The sequence below is a fragment of the Xiphophorus couchianus genome, chromosome 12 (assembly GCF_001444195.1).
Source record: "Xiphophorus couchianus chromosome 12, X_couchianus-1.0, whole genome shotgun sequence".
Taxonomy (NCBI): Eukaryota; Metazoa; Chordata; class Actinopteri; order Cyprinodontiformes; family Poeciliidae; genus Xiphophorus; species Xiphophorus couchianus.
The window spans coordinates 1,844,703-1,862,064 of NC_040239.1; the positions used below are offsets into that span (position 1 = coordinate 1,844,703).

The 17,362-nt window shown below is 43.3% G+C and overlaps 1 protein-coding gene across 4 annotated transcripts; it reads left to right on the forward strand.

The window, feature by feature from the left end:
* The first annotated feature begins 445 nt into the window (after positions 1 to 445).
* On the forward strand, positions 446 to 12,251 carry LOC114154777 (tetratricopeptide repeat protein 16). 4 transcript variants are annotated; one of them, XM_028034177.1, is made up of 13 exons: positions 450 to 615; positions 1,100 to 1,275; positions 1,481 to 1,571; positions 1,647 to 1,784; positions 3,131 to 3,234; positions 4,104 to 4,230; positions 5,720 to 5,934; positions 6,948 to 7,210; positions 9,235 to 9,379; positions 9,453 to 9,618; positions 9,681 to 9,817; positions 10,601 to 10,742; positions 11,321 to 12,251. In XM_028034177.1, exons 1-13 carry the CDS (start codon positions 583 to 585, stop codon positions 11,462 to 11,464), a joined length of 1,881 nt encoding a protein of 626 aa, XP_027889978.1. In that variant the 5' UTR covers positions 450 to 582; the 3' UTR covers positions 11,465 to 12,251. The 4 variants fall into 4 exon arrangements, with proteins under 4 accessions (XP_027889980.1, XP_027889979.1, XP_027889978.1 ...); XM_028034179.1 differs by lacking the exon at positions 11,321 to 12,251 and having other exon boundaries at positions 446 to 615; positions 10,564 to 10,732; XM_028034178.1 differs by lacking the exon at positions 3,131 to 3,234 and having other exon boundaries at positions 448 to 615; positions 5,724 to 5,934.
* The last annotated feature ends 5,111 nt before the right edge of the window (positions 12,252 to 17,362 follow it).

Below are 17,362 nucleotides of genomic sequence, written 5' to 3' on the forward strand. Positions count from 1 at the left end.
CCGGTGATTTTTACATTAAAGACGTGTTATAAACCAGCTTATTACCGTATAAACATACTGAAATAATATCGAGTATACGTTAACATATGGAACCAAGATAAAACCCAGGAAACTGTACAGCTAAAATTACTTTTTAACACCACTTTTAAATATCCAGTCATTTTTTCTCTCTCTCTTATATCTCATTAACTACATGTTTAGCTAGCAACGTGATGCTAGCAGTGAAACACAACAAAATAAGAATTACAAATCAACAACTGTTCACTCTTACACGACTATGTGTTTGCATTTAAAGTTTTACTATATTATGTTACATAACACAGGACTTTTAGCAGCGAAATGACAGTTCGTGGATTTAATTTGACACTTCCGGCTATTTAAAAACGTTACCGGAACAGGAAAGGACACGACTCAGCGATGAAACTCTTTGTTAAGAAAATAAAAGCCCTGGTGGTGTTTTGAGTTGGTTTCCTTGGAAACATTCAGGTTTAATGTTAAGGTATAGAAACAGAAGCAGAAAGAAACGAAGCAGATGCTGCAGCAGTTGAGTGACTCCCCTTTGGTAAACGCGTTTTTGCAAACATGGACACGTCCGAGAAGATAGATAATCAAACAGTAAGTCAATTATTAACAAACAACGTAAATAAAGATAAAATAGCTTTTTTCAGTTTGATAACTGCTAGGTTTCGTAACTCAATCACTATATTCAAATCAAGTCAAAACTTTTTAACTGAATCATTTTTTTTTTGTTGGTATATTTAATTTTTGTTTTTAATTTCAATCTAGCATATTTTTGTTCAGTCATTTTTCATTTGGTTGCTTTAACTTTTATGCATTATCTTACTTTTGTTTTAATTAACTTTATTTTATATTATTATAAAACTAAATTAAATATAATAACAATTTTATCTTTTCCATTCTAATTTCATTTATTTTAAATGGAAAGAGATTTTATAATAATATTTTAGTTGATTTGTTTTATTTTCGTCTAAGAGAAGCCTGGTTAGAAGGTGAAACAAAGAGGCAGCTAATTAAATATTGGGATAAATTTCTTGTCTTTATTTGTTTGCCATATGTTCCGTCCTCTGCTGTCTATCAGGATGAAGATGAACAAAGTGTTTTCCCCACCGCCGTGTCTGAGGAGAAGCTGGAACGGGCCAGGAGAAAAAGCACCTTCGTGGGCTTCAGTGATCGGCTTGTGGCAGTCAGAGAACATCGCTTTCTAAAACCAAAACTGAATCCGGACAAAATCATTCGGAGCAAAGCTGCAGAGCAGTGAGGACAAAATCAATTACTAACACAATCTGCAGAAGAAACAAATTCACTGCCAGAGTATCTACCGAAGTACCGAGTATTTACTGAAATCAATTCCTAAAAGATAATACAATTAAACCTGTCGATGATTTATACCAATAATATGTGCAACATCTGATCATATAATCTGATGCTTTTAGGCAATAATTAAAGTTTTTCATTTCAGTTTTATTAAAGGGAAAGAGGCAATGGAGAAGTTCCAGTATGAGGAGGCTGTGCTCTGCTTCTCCAAAGCCATCTACCTGCAGCCTGAACAGGTGAAAACTCACAAACAATGTTTGCTTTTGATTTGGTGAACAAACTTTTAATGTGTTTGAACTTTTCTGCTTCAGACTGAGCTGTATGTGAGCCAGGGCGAGGCTTTTATTCAGCTGTGTGACTTCCAGTCGGCAGCCGACTCTTATAATCAAGCCAATTTTCTGGACCCTGGAGTTTTCAACGCTCGTCTGTCCTTCATCTACAACATGCAGGTCAAACGTCCAGCGTTATTTATCCGAAACTCCTACAAATACAACATCTAAGACAAACTCAATGTAAATCTAAATATTTGTTGCTTAAATAGGAATCAGGATTCTTGACTCATTTTCACTTTTTTACTGCATTAAAAGAACGAGAATAAAAGAAATAAAATATACTTTCCAGACTTTAATGTCACAGTTATCTGTACAAAAGATGCAAATATGAACTGATTTTTTAATTATTACTATTTATTCAAAAGTATTCGTAGTTTTTGGTTCATTATTATTGTTCAAAGAAATTGAATATCTTTTTCTAGACTTTTGTTAATCTTTTTGTTGAATCGTTGCTGTTTGGACAATTATTCCTTCAGGTTTGGATGCTGTGCAGCAGAAAGAATTTTTGCTCTTTACTATTTTACATTTGGAGAGTTGTTATGATGTGTAGCCATGGCAACAAGGTATTATTTTTTCAGCTGTTAGTATAAATAATACCTGAACTACGACCCGTCATCCCAGAGGAGTTTAAAAGGATGTTTACGGGATGCAGAGAGCGAGAAGGAGGAAGTTGAAACCATGGTAACCCCTACTCCAACATCCCTCTAAACAAACGGTCAGGCAGAGATTTAAAGAGGCAAAAGCAAACGAGGTGGATTAGCAGTGTTTGCCCAGAAACTGAGCTGTTAGCATGTCATGACAGTCTTCAGTCAGAAGCCTCTACAGAGTTGATGGAAGACTGACTGCTACAGGAGATCCTTCCGGTCCTCAGCATCACCATTCACAGAAAAGCTTTGAAAAGATCTGGATGATGAGTTACAACAACATTTCTCTTTAGGGAAATAAAGAAGCTTTGAATTTTTATTTTTCTGCTAATCAACTTAAATTTTAAAACTGAGGAATATTTATTCTATTTTACTGTAAATAAAACTGATGGTTTCCGACAGCTAGCATCTTAAACGGATCAGTCCAGTTAAGTCCAATTCTGTTCTGACCTGGAGTCCAGCTGGTTCTGCTCATTTTGACTTTTATTTGCTGTTTATTTGAGAGGGACAGATATAAAAACATAGATCCAATCTGAATCAGTTTATATATCCACAGCTAAACTGCAACCTTATAGAAAGACCTTTAACAGCAAACTGAGTGTTTGGTACAATTTTACAATAAAGCTCCTCGTATGAAAGGCTAATAGTTTATAAATATGTTTTCAATTCATTTATAAGTCATTTACATATAATTAATTACTGTTTATTATATGTTAAGTAAGAGTCAGAGGGAGACCATATGCAGACGTCCTGGTTCTGGTTCTGTTCTGTTGTGTTCAGACTGAAGTTCTGGTTCTGTTCTGTTCTGGTTCTGTTCAGGCTCAGTGTGTGTTCGACCGCGGCCTCTTCCTGGAGGCTCTGGACCTGTTTGAGAAAGCTGCTGAGCTGAAGCCGGAGGCCGCCAGCGCCTTCAGAATCAGAAGGTCCGCAGAATCTGCTCCTGGTTCTGGTTCAGCACCTCATTCTCACTCTGCTGCAAACATGAGCAATTCAACAAAAAGAGAATCGAAAAATAAAAACCCTGATGGCAAACAGGGAGATGTTTCATGATAGAAACTCATTTAATTTTTTATACTGTCAATATTTTTACTGTATTTTAATCAAATAGAACAAAACTTTGAGACAAAATGTTTTGTAGTTTGTTTTATTGCTTTCCAAAACTTTTTAATTTCCCAGATTTCCCAGATGCAATGCTTTTTATTCTAAACATATTGTGCATGTGTCTGGTCTACTGGGATTAAACCCACTTACATTGACTGGTGTAGTAAAGATTCACATTAACCATTTGTACTGCAGTGACCTGAAGCACCAACTGCAAAATCACTTAATCTCACCAGGTATTTTGGTTCATTTTCTAGTGTAAATATCTTAGTACACTTGAGATAAGACAAAACTGATTTACAGGTAACTTTTCAGTAAGAAATTATTTCTTAATACTTGTGAAAATTGCTAGATTATTTAATTTATAACCTGGGAGAAATGTTTTGTTAAAAGGGAAATGGGACTAGCACTTTTCCATCAGTATTAATGAATTATTGACTAAAAACATTCCTATATCTTACTTTAAGTTAGTTTATTTCAACTGTACTAAAATATTTGCATTGGAAACTAGACCAAAGATATTAGGGTTTTGTGTTTTTGCAGTGTCAGTTAGTTGTTTGTACAGACAGTTTGCCATTCTTTTTAAATTTAAAACTCATTTTATTTTTCACTCCAGAATCAGTTTAATTCTGGTTTTTACCCTTCAGGTGAGTTTTGAGTTTTCAGTCTTGGGTGGCGTTTCTCGTTGCAGCCTGGCCTGCCTGACAGCCGCAGGGCGACACGACGACTGTCTGAAGGAACTGAACCACATCATCTCCGAGGGCCCGTCTGCCGAGCTTTACGTCTTCAGAGCCAGAGTTTACAAGGCCATGAACCAGGTGAGACCGGAACCAGGTGAGACCGGAACCAGGTCAGACCAGCACTGCAAAAACACTAAATCCTACCAAGTATTTCTGATCTGGGTTCTAGTGCAAATATCTCAGTACAATTTAAATAAGATGTAACTAATTTGTTACTAACAAGTAATTTTTCAGCAATAAATAGGATCTTGTTTTAAGTAAATATGTTTTTAATATTAATGAAAAGTTCTACTTCCACTATCAGATTACTTCACTAATAGCAAAACATGTTTCCCATGTTGTAGGTAAAATATGTTAAGGAATTATTTACTTCAAACAGGCTCCTATATATTGCTGAAAAGTTAGTTTTATCTTATTTCAAGTGTTCTATAAATTAGCGACATAACTTGACAAAAATACTTGCTAAGATTTTGTATTTTTGCAGTGTAGGTCTCACCAGGTTCTGGTCTCACTTGGTTACACTGTAAAAACAAAGTTTTACCAAGTAGTTTTGATCTAGTTTCTAGATTAAATGTCTTAGTACACTTGGAATAAGGAAAACTAACTTATAAGTCAATTTTCATCAAGATATAGAAAATAAAATTTTTATGTGCAACATTTGTGCAGCCAAACTGCTGCATTTTGTCAGTGCTGCTCTGGTCATTTGAAACATGTCCACCATCACACATTCACATGCTGCAGATCACCTGCGTTGGTCAGAAGCACTGCAGGATTTGAACCCACAACCTTCTGACTTCAAAGTAACCAACCAGAAATGTGTTTTTTTCCGATATGTTTGCAATAATTTTCACCAAATTTCTGTCATTTTTGGCCAGAAGCTGAGGGGCAGATCACCACAGTTTCCTACTTCCTGCTCAGTTTTTGTTTTTGTTTTATGTGGAGAAAAAGTCGACTCAGTTCAGGTGATGAAGCTGGTTCAACAGGACGGTTAGGAACTATAATTAGCAACTGAAACCAAATCATTAGTCACATGAATCTGGAGGCCAGCTTTCATTTCTCCAACAGTTTGGTTGGCTTTACTTTACAGAAACATGAAAACCTGTTGAACATGTCAGTGACCATGGAAAATCACATGCTAGCATTTATATTACAACAGGGACGTCCGTGTGTTAATTTAGATTAAATAATTACATAGCTTTAAGAAGTCCAAATTTAAAACATAATTAATTGCTATTTTTACTTACATACGTTCCGCTACGTTTCTGGTACATCCGTAAATCTGACGCACAAGCTGCTTCCGATAGCATCTGCTAACAGCCATGCTAACAGCTATGCTAATGGCGATGGAAAGCCATTTTTCTGTAAACAAAAAAAAATGTAAACAAGTCCCATCACTTATTTTTGTCTTTGTTTTATACAGTTGAAGTTAAAAGCTGAACTTCCTGATAATGCTTCTCATGTTTTGTATGATTTTATTACAAAAACTGGGTTTGATTTAAAAAGGTTTTTTTTAATTCAGTGGTGTGAATATTTTCAGCCCTAACCTCAGGATTCTGCCTTTCGTCAGACAGCCTGTTGTCTCCGAGACCTGCGGTCAGCGCTGGAGTTGGACCCGGAGAGCCAGCAGGCCAAAGCGATGCAGCAGCACCTGAAGGAGGCCGGCGAGGAGAACAGGCAGCAGGCGGTGATCAGGATGCTGTCAGGCCAACTGCAGGAGGCGCTCTGCCTGATCAACGCCGCCCTGGAGAGCAATCCGGAGAACGGACAGCTCTACCTGTTCAGGTGGGATCATCTGGAACCAGAAGGTTTCTATTGGTGCAACGTTCACCCCAGTCCAGTTCACTTTGATCCAACTCCAGTCCGTTTGCCTAGAAAGTCCGGTTTGTTTGGGGGAAGTGTGAATGTGCAGTCAAACTAAAAAAACAAACTCTGGCCTGTTACAATAAGAAATATAGCATTTGATCGCATGGTAAATTGAAACAAACTCAATAATTTTCATTTGCATAATTTATTATTTTTCTGTTTTTTCTTTTTTTTCATCCAAACACTGGATGACTAAAGTCTTCAGTCTAGTTTGGTCTCAAATAGCCGTTTTTTTTAAAGGATAATTTTGTTTACAGAAACTTTTAAACTTATTTTATTTGTTGTTTCTGTTGTTATGTTTATTTATTGTTGATTTTTAAAATGTTTTCCACTTTCAGTGATAAATGTTCATTAGAATTGAAAGTTTATTGATCTTCTTGCATTTTTATGTCATTACCATTGCAATACTTGAAAATTGCCTCAAATCAAACGGAATTATCTTCTATTGCAATAACTTCTTGGATAATTCATCATGCAGAGAAAAGACAGGCTTAGGTTTGGATTAGGTTGAAGTGAACTCTGGTTCAGTTTGATTGCAGGAAATGGATTACAGTGCAAGGCATTCTGGGTAAATACAAGCAAACCAAATGATCGCTAACAGGAGAAATGACTCGGCGTCTTTCACCAGAGACAGAACAGAAATCCTCCCAAACGAAGAAGGAAGTTGCACTCAGCGTCTTCAGAGGTTTTGTGTTGTTTCCATGAGTGGTTCTTGGTGCAGCGCCCCCACAGGTGAGGAGGGGAACAGGTTTTTCAAAAGGTTCGTTTGGTTTGACTCAATGCAGTGAAAAAAAGAACCACAGCAGCTGGAAATGTAACAAATGTTGCAGTTTTAATCTCCAGTCCAACCGAGTCGACAGTGTGACCTTCGTCACTAAGGTGTGAAAACATCCTTATTCTCGTTTGTGTTTGAATCAGCTTGTCTCCCCCAGAGGGACTCTGTACCGACGTCTGAAGGAGTTTATCTCGGCCATCGAGGATCTGATCCTGGCTGCTGAGCTCTGCGAGCCGAAGGAGGAGGAGAGAAAGGAGAGCAGCTCTGTCCTGAAGGAGGTGCAGCTCCAGCTGGCTCTCACCTACAACGACTTCGCTGTCCAGTGCTTCAGCAGAGGCCTTTACGACGAGGCGCTCCTGCTTCTGAACAAGGCTATCAAGGAGGACAAGAACCTGGGCGGCCTGTACCTGAACCGAGGAGGTGAGCTGGGACTGTCCAACGATCAGGACCTGATAAGACGCTGTTTGTTACTGAGCTGGTGTCAAATCAGGCATCTCTTCTGATACCTAAATCATCTTTTGCACTTGATTTGATCCTTTTACTGCCTGTTCTTGCTGCCACAACTTCAAGTTTAACAGGAACCTGACTTACAGTCAGGAAATGACATCTTTGTCCTTCTGTTCTCCAGATTGAAATCTGAAAGAGTCAAAATATTTAATTCAGTTCAAATTATTTATATATTTTATTTATCAAATCGTTAACTTTACAGTAATCCCTCATTGTTAGCATGTGTGAGGAAAAACTCCCCTTTAACAGGAGGAACCTGCAGCACAGTTTGAGTTAAATGTTCCCACTGAGCCCTGAAGCTGTCAGAGCTGGTACCTGTCCAGGTAGGGACTGCATGGCAGGAAGTCATGTGACTCTCAGCCAACAGGAACAACCTGAGAAACCGGATCAGAGCGGGTCCAGTTTCACTGCTCTCCACTCCAACGAGCAGAGTTACACTTCTAATAAATCAATTATTGTTTCAAAATGTCATTTGTTAAAATCTCATGACTTTTCTTTTACTTAAATGTTTGATAGTATTTATTCTATAACTGTGATACTTTTTTTTTTTACCCCTCCAGGGTCTTTTGTGGGCTCTAGTGTCCCTTATATGATAGTGGGCTGACAGGAAACAGGGAAGGAGAGGGGGGAAGACATGCGGCAATGTTGTCGGGTCCGGGAGTCGAACCCGCGACGGCCGCGTCGAGGACTCAAGGCCTCCAAATACAGGTCGCGCCAACCGCTACGCCACCACGGCACGCCCCACTGTGATACATTTAGTGTAACTCTGTATTTGTTGCACTGTTTCAACAACAACAACAACAATAATAATAATATCTAGTAGTGAAACTAACTATTATCTTATTTATCAATTCATCTATCAATTATTCTGATCAGTTGGCACATTCTGCTAATTTTTCCTTTTATTCAATATTAGACATAAACTAAAAAATGCAAACAAACAAATCAATTTGTTTTTTAAGAAAGAAAATAAACATCTTATTGCCTAAAATGTAAGTAGTGAACATTTGATCATCTGTAGCAAAGGATCCGTCTGCAGCTAAAAAATACTTCTTATAAATGGATGCAAAGGTACTTTAGATTTTAGTTTTTATTACAGAATTTGAACCGATTGAAGTTTGTTTTTGTCTTAAATGCAAAGAATATACAGTATATTGTTTTACAGTTTTGGCAGTGTTATGTAAAATGTACTTTTTTGAGCTTTCCTTCATGTTTTAATGTTATTCCCTCATCAGAAACAAACCTGGAGTGTTGCCTTGATTCTTTCATCTATGTTTGAGAAATCCTTTTATCCTGTCCTTTAATCCTCCACTCCGCCCCTTCAGACTAGCCAGCAGCAATTAGCAAACACCTGGTGGATCTGCTCATCTGCTCAGAGCAACGCTGGTGAAAACGTAGTTAAAGGGTTAATAGAAGAGCCATGTTGGGATGACTTCCTGAAGAAAGAGCAAGAGTTTCTTAAAGGGACAGAGACCCAATTTGAAGGCGTTAATTACAAAATCCATTGTTTTAGTCATATTTGATATAAACAGACTTTCAATAATTAATTAATCACGATTATTTGGATTTATCATTTCAGCCATGGTTTAATCTGATCTGAAGCTATTTAAACGCTGGTTCTGCTGGGTACTGCTGGGTTCTGCTGGGCTCTGCTGGGTTCTACTGGGTTCTGCTGGGCTCTGCTGGGTTCTGTTGGGTTTTGCTGGGCTCTGCTGGGTTCTACTGGGTTCTGCTGGGCTCTGCTGGGTTCTGCTGGGCTCTGCTGGGTTCTGTTGGGTTCTGCTGGTTTCTGCTGGGCTCTACTGGGTTCTGCTGGGCTCTGCTGGGTTCTGCTGGGCTCTGCTGGGTTCTGTTGGGTTCTGTTGGGTTCTGCTGGTTTCTGCTGGGCTCTGCTGGGTTCTGCTGAGTTTCTGTGACCCGGTCTGTGTTTTGCTCAGATTGTTTCTTCAGGCAGGCCGACTGGTGTTACGCTCTGCTGGACTACCAGCAGGCCGAGGAGATGCTGAGTCCCAACGAGCCGGCCCTGAGGCTCCGCCTGGCCGTCATTCACAGCACTCTGGGCTCCTTCTGCTTCCATGAATGGTCAGAACCAGAACACCAGTACTCCCACAGGAACTCCCTCACAGGTTCAGTGACTGTGTGTTTGTGTCTGCAGGTACTTCCAGGACGCAGCCGACATGTTTTCCCTGGCCATCATGTACAACCCGACCGCCAGTCCGTACTATGAGTACCGGTCGAAGGCGCTGCGCCGGATCCATGATCTGAGTGGCGCCAGAGAGGACCTGATCCGCCTGCTGATCCTGGACCCCGACAACGAGGAGGTCCGCAGCTGATCTTCACATTTCACTCAGGATAGCTGATGACGGTGTGTCTGTTTGTGCAGATCCCCCCGATGATGATGAACCTGTTCCCCGGCAGCACCGTGGCCCAGGTTCTGTCCAGCGCCAAGGGCCAGTCGCTCCAAGACGAGCTGACGGAAACCATCCGGGTCTGGGAATCTTCTTCTGATCCAGAGAAGAGGTTAGCAGAACCGCCACCAACAGATAAAACCTCCAAGAGACTAACCAGTGGTTTAGTAATCGATTATTCTGATGATTTATCAATTATTTTGATGCCTAATTACTTATTCTGACAATCAATCGATTACACTGATGATTAATTGATTATTCTGGTGATTAATAGGATAAAAACAATTGGCACCTTCTGCCAATTTTCCATGTAACGGTTTCAGTTTTCTTTGTTTAATATTAGAAATACATTATGAGATGCAAATAAGCACATAATTAATTTTAAATAAAAATAAACACATTATTGCCTAAAATGCAACAACAAAGCCTTCCTTTAGTGAACGCTTGATCATTTGTAGCAAAGGATGCATCTGCAGCTGAACCTTGTAACATGTCTTGTTATAAGTGAAATAATCTGCCAGATAATCTGAACTTGTACTTTTTTAATCAATAATCAATATTTTTTATTTTGTTAAAACAAGCTCCTATATATTGTTGAAAAGTATCTTATAAGTAAATATTGTCTTATTTCAAATGTAGAAATTTATCTGCACTAGAAACTAGACCAAAACTACTGGGTACGATGTTTTTTTGTTTGTGCAGTGAAATGTAAAATGTATATATTTTCTGTACAGTTCTGGCTTACTTATTGCTCAGAGTGTGTTGTTCTTTCAGCAAATTGCCTCTTTAGATTTTTTAAACATTAACCAATTACAAAATTAGTTGACGATTATTTCAAGAATCGATGAATTGTTTCAGCCTTACAGACAGGAATGTCTGTTCGGTTTGTTTTTAGCCTGGAGGAAAGTCTGACCAGCCTGACTGTGAGCGGTGAGAATCTGGAGGGCGAAGCGTTGAGCCTGTTTGAAGCGGCGCAGGAGCTCAGCCTGTGTGTGAACAGGAAGGACCTGCAGAACGCAGCCCAGGCCCTCCTGCAGGTACGGGGACAAGTCAGGGTTACTAAACATGTTCGCTGCATTTTTGGCACAAAATCATTCTTAGATAATGAGATCTTAGTGTGGTGAGTTTTTTTCAAATTAAAATCCTGCTGGCCACGCCCCTCACCTTAACGTTTACACTCCCATGTGAGAATGACTGCAAACAGATGTGCAATTATACAACTACGCATGTTTGAAAAGCAGAAGTGGAACCTCCCGCACAATCAATAAGAATGCAGCAAGTGGTTTCTGGATGGTAAGTCAGCAACAAAACACTTTTCCTTTCTGGCAGCCATTGTACACACAACGGTAAAACCAGCTGACCAAATGTGCTGGAGCTCCACTTGAGTTGCTAGGTGACAGCGCAGTACTCACTGCGACAATAGGAACGTTTTTATGAAACAGCTCATGAAACATCCAAAAACATGATCTTACTGCCATAAAACGGCTCGGTATTTTTTAAGTGTTTGTACATTTTATAGAAGCAGCTCAGACTCAAAAAGTATTAAAAATGTGAATTTTTCATGATTGGTTTCCTTTGACGCTGCTGACCACGTTGCTCTGTGTCCTGTGTTCAGGTGAAGGAGGCTGTGGAGTCGTTCATCCCCGTCTGTCCCGTCCTGCGCCAGAGGAGCACTAGCGCCTCACAGTGTCCACCACCAGCAAGCGCATCTATTTTTCCACTGACAGCAAATCTGAGCCGCCTGGGGTCTAAAAAATAACACCTGCTTTCACATCCACACCTCTCTGTTGTTAGATTCTCTGTTTTAACGTTTCTACTTACTGAAGGTCATTCAGTACCGTCACTGATCCAATGGAACAACTGTAGTATTTTCCATTTTAGACATACATTTGAAAGTCTAATCCTACAGAAATTACTAAAAGTTCATTTGCATCAGCTTTTCTGAAGAGTAAATCAAGGGCCACTCAAACACATTCCATGGGCCACAAATAGCCCCCGGGCCACACTTTGGACACCACTTTAGTAAATCTTCCATGAAAGAAAACACTTTTTAGTGAAAATGGTCTCATATTTCTTATATTTGCAGGACACAAAAATATTTATCCTCTTAGAAAAAGTTATGTGATTCAGCATTTTTACTAAAAATAACAGAAAATTCAGGCAAAACATTTCAGGTGTGAAAGGTGCTAATGTCTCCGATCGTTTAGTTTTTATTTTTACTAAATAACTGAGTTTGACACCAAACAGACACGAACAGCCAAAAAACACAAAAGTCAAGTAATGTAGAGAAAGAAACCTGCAGCAATGAAGAAACGACATTTCTGATTCCAGCTGTAATGTAACATTTAGTCCAGCAGGTGGCAGCAGAGCCACACTTTGAGCGGTGAGCTCTAATTTTATTGTTTTATTTATTCTGTTTTATTTAACTTGAAGATTGAATTTAAATCTGTTCTGCTCAACGTGGCTGTATAAATAACACATTATGAAATAAAAAGGTAAGTTATTCAACAATATTAAAATAATAATTAGGCTGTTGAGAAAAGTCCCCCAAAATAAGCCTTAAAATAAAGCGAGTTTTGACTGAAGCTTCTAATCACAAACTAAAAAGTGTATAAAAATCTAGTCTCTAATTTGAGTAAATTTATGAACTGTGAAGAAAATCCTAGTATAATTATTATCTTTAATAAAAAAACCCAGCTGCTATATGTTGTACCTTTACTGTAAACTTTACTGTAAATTAAAAGTGAAATTGTCTTTTTACATCCATCCATCCATCCATCCATCTTCTTCCGCTTATCCGAGGTCGGGTCGCGGGGGTAGCAGCTTCAGAAGGGAGGCCCAGACTTCCCTCTCCCCAGCCACTTCTTCCAGCTCCTCCGGGGGAATCCCGAGGCGTTCCCAGGCCAGCCGAGAGACATAGTCCCTCCAGCGTGTCCTGGGTCTTCCCCGGGGCCTCCTCCCGGTGGGACGTGCCCGGAACACCTCACCAGGGAGGCGTCCAGGAGGCATCCTGACCAGATGCCCAAGCCACCTCAACTGGCTCCTCTCGATGTGAAGGAGCAGCGGCTCTACTCTGAGTCCCTCCCGGATGACTGAGCTTCTCACCCTATCTCTAAGGGAGAGCCCAGCCACCCTACGGAGAAAACCCATTTCGGCCGCTTGTATCCGCGATCTCGTTCTTTCGGTCATGACCCAAAGCTCATGACCATAGATGAGGGTGGGAACGTAGATCGACCGGTAAATCGAGAGCTTCGCTTTTTGGCTCAGCTCTCTCTTCACCACGACGGACCGGTACAGCGCCCGCTTGACAGCAGACGCTGCGCCAATCCGCCTGTCGATCTCCCGCTCCCTTCTTCCCCCATTCGTGAACAAGATCCCGAGATACTTAAACTCCTCCACTTGGGGCAGGACACCCCCCCTGACCCGGAGAAGGCACTCTACCCTTTTCCAGCTCAAGACCATGGCCTCGGATTTGGAGGCACTGATCCCCATCCCGGCCGCTTCACACTCGGCTGCGAACCGATCCAGCGAGAGCTGCAGATCACGATCTGATGAAGCCAAAAGGACCACATCGTCTGCGAAAAGCAGAGATGAGATCCTGAGGCCACCAAATCGGATCCCCTCAACACCTTGGCTGCGCCTAGAAATTCTGTCCATGAAAGTGATGAACAGAATCGGTGACAAAGGGCAGCCCTGGCGGAGTCCAACTCTCACCGGAAACGAGCCCGACTTACTGCCGGCAATGCGGACCAGACTCTGACACCGGTCATACAGGGACCTGACAGCCCGTATCAAAGGGCCCGGTACCCCATACTCCCGGAGAACCCCCCACAGGGCTCCCCGAGGGACACGGTCGAACGCCTTCTCCAAGTCCACAAAACACATGTAGACTGGTTGGGCGAACTCCCATGCACCCTCCAGGACACTGCTGAGGGTGTAGAGCTGGTCCAGTGTTCCACGACCAGGACGAAAACCACACTGCTCTTCCTGAATCCGAGGTTCGACTATCCGACGGACCCTCCTCTCCAGGACCCCTGAATAGACCTTGCCAGGGAGGCTTAAGAGTGTGACCCCTCTATAATTGGAGCACACCCTCCGGTCCCCCTTTTTGAACAGGGGGACCACCACCCCAGTCTGCCAATCCAGGGGAACTGCCCCCGATGTCCATGCGATATTGCAGAGTCGCGTCAACCAACACAACCCTACAACATCCAGAGCCTTAAGGAACTCCGGGCGGATCTCATCCACCCCCGGGGCCTTGCCACCGCGGAGCTTTTTAACCACCTCGGCGACCTCGTCCCCAGAGATTGGAGAGCCCAACCCAGAGTCCCCAGGCTCCGCTTCCTCAGTGGAAGGCATGTTGGTGGGATTGAGGAGGTCTTCGAAGTACTCTGCCCACCGGCCCACAACGTCCCGAGTAGAGGTCAGCAGCACACCATCCCCACTATAAACAGTGTTGGTGCTGCACCGCTTCCCCCCCCTGAGACGCCGGATGGTGGACCAGAATCGCCTCGAAGCCGTGCGGAAGTCTTTCTCCATGGCCTCTCCAAACTCCTCCCACACCCGAGTTTTTGCCTCAGCAACCGCCCGAGCCGCATGCCGCTTCGCCCGCCGGTACCCATCAGCTGCTTCCGGAGTCCCACAGGCCAAAAAGGCTCGATAGGACTCCTTCTTCAGCCTGACGGCATCCCTCACCGAAGGTGTCCACCAACGGGTTCGAGGGTTGCCGCCGCGACAGGCACCGACAACCTTGCGGCCACAGCTCCGATCGGCCGCCTCGACAATGGAGGCACGGAACACGGTCCACTCAGACTCCATGTCCCCCACCTCCCCCGGGACGTGTTCGAAGTTTTGCCGGAGATGGGAGTTAAAGCTCCGTCTCACAGGGGATTCCGCCAGACGTTCCCAGCAGACCCTCACAACACGTTTGGGCCTGCCAGGTCTGACCGGCTTTCGCCCCCGCCACCGGAGCCAACTCACCACCAGGTAGTGGTCAGTGGACAGCTCCGCACCTCTCTTCACCCGAGTGTCCAAGACATACGGCCGCAGATCCGATGAAACGATGACAAAGTCGATCATCGAACTGCGGCCTAGGGTGTCCTGGTGCCAAGTGCACATATGGACACCCTTATGCTTGAACATGGTGTTCGTTATGGACAATCCATGGCGAGCACAGAAGTCCAGCAACAGAACACCGCTCGAGTTCAGGTCGGGTGGGCCGTTCCTCCCAACCACGCCCCTCCAGGTCTCACTGTCGTTGCCCACGTGAGCGTTGAAGTCCCCCAGCAGAACAAGGGAGTCCCCAGGAGGAGCACTCTCCAGTACCCCCTCTAAGGACTCCAAAAAGGCAACAACGTACAGGCGCCGAGATGGGGAGCAACAAGTATGCCCACTCCTGCCCGACGTCTCTCTCCCTGGGCAACTCCAGAGTGGAAGTATGTCCAGCCCCTCTCAAGGAGACTGGTTCCAGAACCAGAGCCATGCGTCGAGGCGAGACCGACTATTTCTAGCCGGAACCTCTCGACCTCACGCACTAGCTCCGGCTCCTTCCCCACCAGAGAGGTGACATTCCACGTCCCAAGAGCCAGTTTCTGCAACCGAGGATCGGACCGCCAGGGTCCCCTCCCTTGGCCGCCACCCATCACACAGTGCACCCGACCCCTTTGGCCCCTCCCACGGGTGGTGGGCCCATGGGAGGGGGGGCCCATGTTTCCTCTTCGGGCTGAGCCCAGCCGGGCTCCATGGGTAAAAGCCCGGCCACCAGACGCTCGCCATCGTGCCCCCCCTCCAGGCCTGGCTCCAGAGTGGGGCCCCGGTGACCCGCGTCCGGGCGAGGGAACACCAAGTCCAAGGTTTTCCTTCATCATTGGGGTCTTCGGGCTGCACTTTGTCTGGTCCCTCACCTAGGACCTGTCTGCCTTGGGTGACCCTACCAGGGGCATGAAGCCCCAGACAGCATAGCTCCTAGGATCATTGGGGCACTCAAACCCCTCCACCACGATAAGGTGGCAGCCCATGGAGGAGGTCTTTTTACATTAGATATTTAAAATCTGTCGTCTATGACTGTTTTTAACTGTTAATAAGAAACAAAAGCTCATTTTCTGTCACTTTTTAAAATAGGAAAGACAAGAAAACATGTAAGTAAAGTAAATCTATGCTGAGTAATAATTAAAAAGTGTAAAACCAGGAAGGATGAGGAGTCATATGTATTTATCTTCCTTCCCTCTAATAAATATGGTGGAAATATAAAAAAAATCTCTTCATCTTTGTTCTTTTCTTAGAGATAAAACCCCAGCAGTGGTTTCATCCCTGGGAATCAGTTTCAGCAGCGCAGACATGTTGTGGCTGCAGCTGCGTGAGGCGGCTGACCTGCAGCATTAACAGCAGCTGTGGCAACAGCTGACCCACACACACACACCCACAAACACAAACACACACACACCCGGTCGGAGCAGGAGCTGCGGCACACCGGCTACCACCGCGCAGTAAAAGCACAAACATGCCACACATACCAGAGAGCGTCTCCGTTCTGAGCTTTGAGGACTTTCAGGTCGAATATCTGAGGAAGATTTCTGGAACTCTGCTGCAAGACGCAACTTTTATAAAACATTGGTTCTTACATATTTGCTTAAATTGTCACCATGTCATGACAGTTTAAGACAACCTGTGGAAAATATCAAGCTGCTCTGCTTTCTCCTCGTACGAACTAGAAACAACCAATCAGAGCCAGGAGGCGGGACTTAGTGCTGTCACTCATGCCTTTGTGTACGCCACATAGTCTGTTGTGAATGCTAAGGCTAGTTAGGGTAGCCAATTGTTTATCTGATGGCAGATAAAAAGTTTTCCTATAATTGTAAGTTGTTTTTCTGGCTTTCACACGTTTGGTAGCTCGTTCATGAGGTTGATTGGCAGCGCTAAAACCCACCTCCTGACTCTGACTGGATGTTTTTGGTGCATTTCTTCAGACAGCAGTAGCAGCTCAGATTGATCTTTTCACATTTTATCTGCCTCATAAACTCACAATAAATATGGAGAAATATAGTTTTTATAAAAGTACCGACCTGCAGCTTTACATTAATTCATCAGAACATTTATTAGTTTCATTTTGTTGTTCTTTATCTTTTCTTTCTGGATTACTTACCTACTGACACTGGAAGAGTTCACCTGGTTAACTACAGGATGAACATCCAGCAATCGTTTTTCACAAACTTAGCAAAAACATTTTGTTTTCCTGAAGCGTCTCTGAGGTTTAAAAGAAGAGAGGAAACAACTGAAGGACTTTCTAACAACCCAAAGAAAAACTAAGTTGGAAACTTTTGATTTATAAAATTCAACATAAAAGGTCAAAAATTCTAATTATGAAATTATTAGAGGTCTGTGTCAGTGAACGCATCACATCCCCGTCCCACCACTCCAGCACACAGGAAGCAGCTGCAGCCTTGCAGAAGGTGTCCAGTCCTCCCAGTTTGGTCCCAGTCCTGGCTGCGTGTGGGCAGACGCCGGCCGTAACGGAGCCGCTTTTCACACCGAGCAGGGCAATAAACGGCTCGCCTTACCGTCCTGTCAGGGCCCAGACACAAACACCTCTCTGAGGGCGCGGAGCCGCAGGTTTGGCCCCCGGTCAACGCATTCCCTGACGGGGCCGGGCGGGGGGCGC

Excerpts from the sequence above, each read along its gene's own strand:
- LOC114154777 (XM_028034177.1), top strand. The coding sequence starts at position 583 with ATGGACACGTCCGAGAAGATAGATAATCAAACA. Across the intron at positions 616-1,099 it reads AGAAGATAGATAATCAAACA|GATGAAGATGAACAAAGTGT; the intron begins GTAAGTCAATTA and ends GCTGTCTATCAG. Across the intron at positions 1,785-3,130 it reads CCTTCATCTACAACATGCAG|GCTCAGTGTGTGTTCGACCG; the intron begins GTCAAACGTCCA and ends GGTTCTGTTCAG.